The 2,500-nt window shown below is 33.4% G+C and overlaps 1 protein-coding gene across 13 annotated transcripts in view; it reads left to right on the top strand.

The window, feature by feature from the left end:
* Positions 1 to 2,500, top strand: part of LOC122248987 (sodium channel protein 1 brain-like) — a 319,708-nt gene that overhangs the window by 300,900 nt on the left and 16,308 nt on the right. For 9 of the 13 annotated variants that reach the window (XM_086549431.1, XM_086549430.1, XM_086549434.1 and 6 more), the window contains one exon: positions 819 to 854. The exons of the other annotated variants lie outside the window; for them this stretch is intronic. In XM_086549431.1, the coding sequence (XP_086405557.1) occupies positions 819 to 854 (36 nt within the window). The remainder of the gene's footprint in view (positions 1 to 818; positions 855 to 2,500) is intronic. 13 annotated transcript variants of the gene reach the window in all.

Genomic DNA, 2,500 nt, shown 5'->3' with positions numbered 1-2,500 from the left:
AAATAAAAAAAAATTGTTATTGGGTATATCGTGTCTCCATTATTTTGTATTTTTCTTCTTTCTAATTTCTGGAAACAGTTCCGATTGTCAAATTGACTCGTTAATTTTAAAGTTTTATCAGTCTTAATTATTATTTTTTTTCATGAAATCTAAGAATGTGTTTCGTGCTAAATTGGAAAACCATTATCATATTTAAAAATTTGCTAATACTTTTATGTTCATGAGAAAAAAAAAATCAATTAATACTAACGAACTACATTATATAATTTAGTTAATTCTTAAATCATGTTTTATTTTTTATTACTGAATTTGATAATAAAGAGTTCGTGATATTACCTAAAAATATTTCAGCATTTTAGATAAAATCTATCATATTTTTAAATTAGCCAAAATGAATGAAACAAAAAAAACAAACATTCAAGTGTTCAACTGCTTCATTACATTATTAAAACAGGTTCAATATACATATCATCATTAACCGGTACTACTACAAAAACTCTTTACATAGCCTGATAAAAATCCAAGATCATGGGCAGATGTCCTAAAAGGTAGCTGATCATGTATAAGATGTGCATTATGTCAAAACCATTCATAATACTAATTCGATCTTTCTGTCTCCATATTCAAGTTCAGTGTTACAAGTCTTACTTTTAAATAGATATAGAGATATAGGAATGAATATCCATTCCTTTCATGTCTTCCTAAAATGCTATTATTATGAATGGTTTCCCAAGGTCATTTGTGTGAGTTAGCAGCAATACAGTATCAAAAGTACAGTACTGGAACACCCTCGTCTTTAACCTCCTTATTCCCAACAGCCGACGGTGAACGGCCGAAACTCCTTCTTCGGTCAGGTAGCCTTTACGAATTAACGTCCATAACGTCCACAACCACTTGCAATATTGCACCTTCCACTTTGCAAGCAACTCCCATGTTTTCTTATACTGTAATATTGTCTTGGACTTAACCTCAGAAAGCACGCCCAGGTGGAATGTGTTGTGATGATTTTTTTTTTTTTTTTTTCTCTCTCTCTCCTTTTTTCAAAAAGTTGGAGTTGGTGTTGATGTTTTTTAACAAAAATAGTAATACTAATAATCATTATCATTATGTAAAAAAGGAAATCAATTGTTTTTTCTATTTTACTTTTGTTGTTTTTTTGGTACCACACATTTTTTGGTGCTATAATCAGTTGTTACTCTTCAAAATCTCCTACCATCCAAACCATCACACAAAATGGAAGTTACACAATGTCTACTTCGACTATCAAACACACATCCTAATGGGCTGAGACGAAGTATTAGGCATGATTCAGAGATACTTAGGCTGACCTCTCTATCTCTGGATTAGTTCAGTCTGTATACAGTTGAAGCACAAACAGTAAATCAGTAAAGTTTTATTGAATAACTCATCAGTAAGACTGTGCATGAAGAATATAAATAGACATGTAAAAGTAGAGAGAAAATTGATTCCGTTCTCATTGACTAAATAAAGGCGCATTCTAGTAAGACTTATTTTTATCTTGGATAGTGAAACCCTAAACAAAGAACAGATTTTGATTACATAAATAGATATACATAGTAAAAGAATGAGAGATCTAAATGGTAATGTTTTGTCTTGTAATTGAACTTGCCTTGCTTTGGTTTGATCTCTATACTCTGATGATTATACTCTCAATAGTGTTTGTATTTTTGATAACTGGAAGTCGTATGCAAGCGAGATGTTGATGTAGTAGTGAAGCGCACTTGTGACTTCCAAGACAGACACGTCCTAGAATTGCTTTTTGTGTTCTCTTTTTTACGACACCTCACTACTACTACTACTACTACTACTACTACTACTACTAAAAACACTGGGCTTCATTTCAATGTCAGCACGCAGGTGGAGCACAGAGCAAGACTTCTGGGCGTGGGGTCTCAAACGATGCTGATGCAGATCTCGGTTTTGATTTGAGGAGCCTTTGGCTTTTGATCTCAACCCTGATATTTGTCAAGCTTATTTGCATTCCTCAGCCCCTCAGGGACTTGCTCTGTGGTCTGTCTCCTCTTGCTGTGTGTGAAATTTAGCACTCTAACTCGGATACACAAACAAAACTCCTCTCTGGTGAATTTATAAGTGTGTTGATATTATGCCCTTGTGTGCTTGTTAAAACTGAGACTGAAAAAAAAATAACACAAGTAGTTCCATTCAATCCTGGTACTACCCTTTCAGATGTTACAAACCACATATGGCATACGCATGTTTAGATCTTGCTTATAAATCGGCAGAAGGAGTTTTATTTCTGTATTTTCCAATGAACTGATGACTTAATTTTCTACACTCAACTCTCATCCAGACACAGTAAGTTCTGTTTTACACCCTGTCTCCAGTATAGTTGTATTTAGTGTCATCATTAATGTTTTATTACTACTAATAATACATTATGCAGAGAATATTTAGGATAAGTCTTTGTTTTTTTTCTCTTGAAAGGGGATGTCCATTAGATTAGCTGGTAGGCCAGAAT

Source organism: Penaeus japonicus, unplaced genomic scaffold (genome assembly GCF_977035675.1).
Source record: "Penaeus japonicus unplaced genomic scaffold, GWHDUDI00000001_assembly GWHDUDI00000022, whole genome shotgun sequence".
Taxonomy (NCBI): domain Eukaryota; kingdom Metazoa; phylum Arthropoda; class Malacostraca; order Decapoda; family Penaeidae; genus Penaeus; species Penaeus japonicus.
This window is presented reverse-complemented; position numbering and strand designations above follow the sequence as displayed.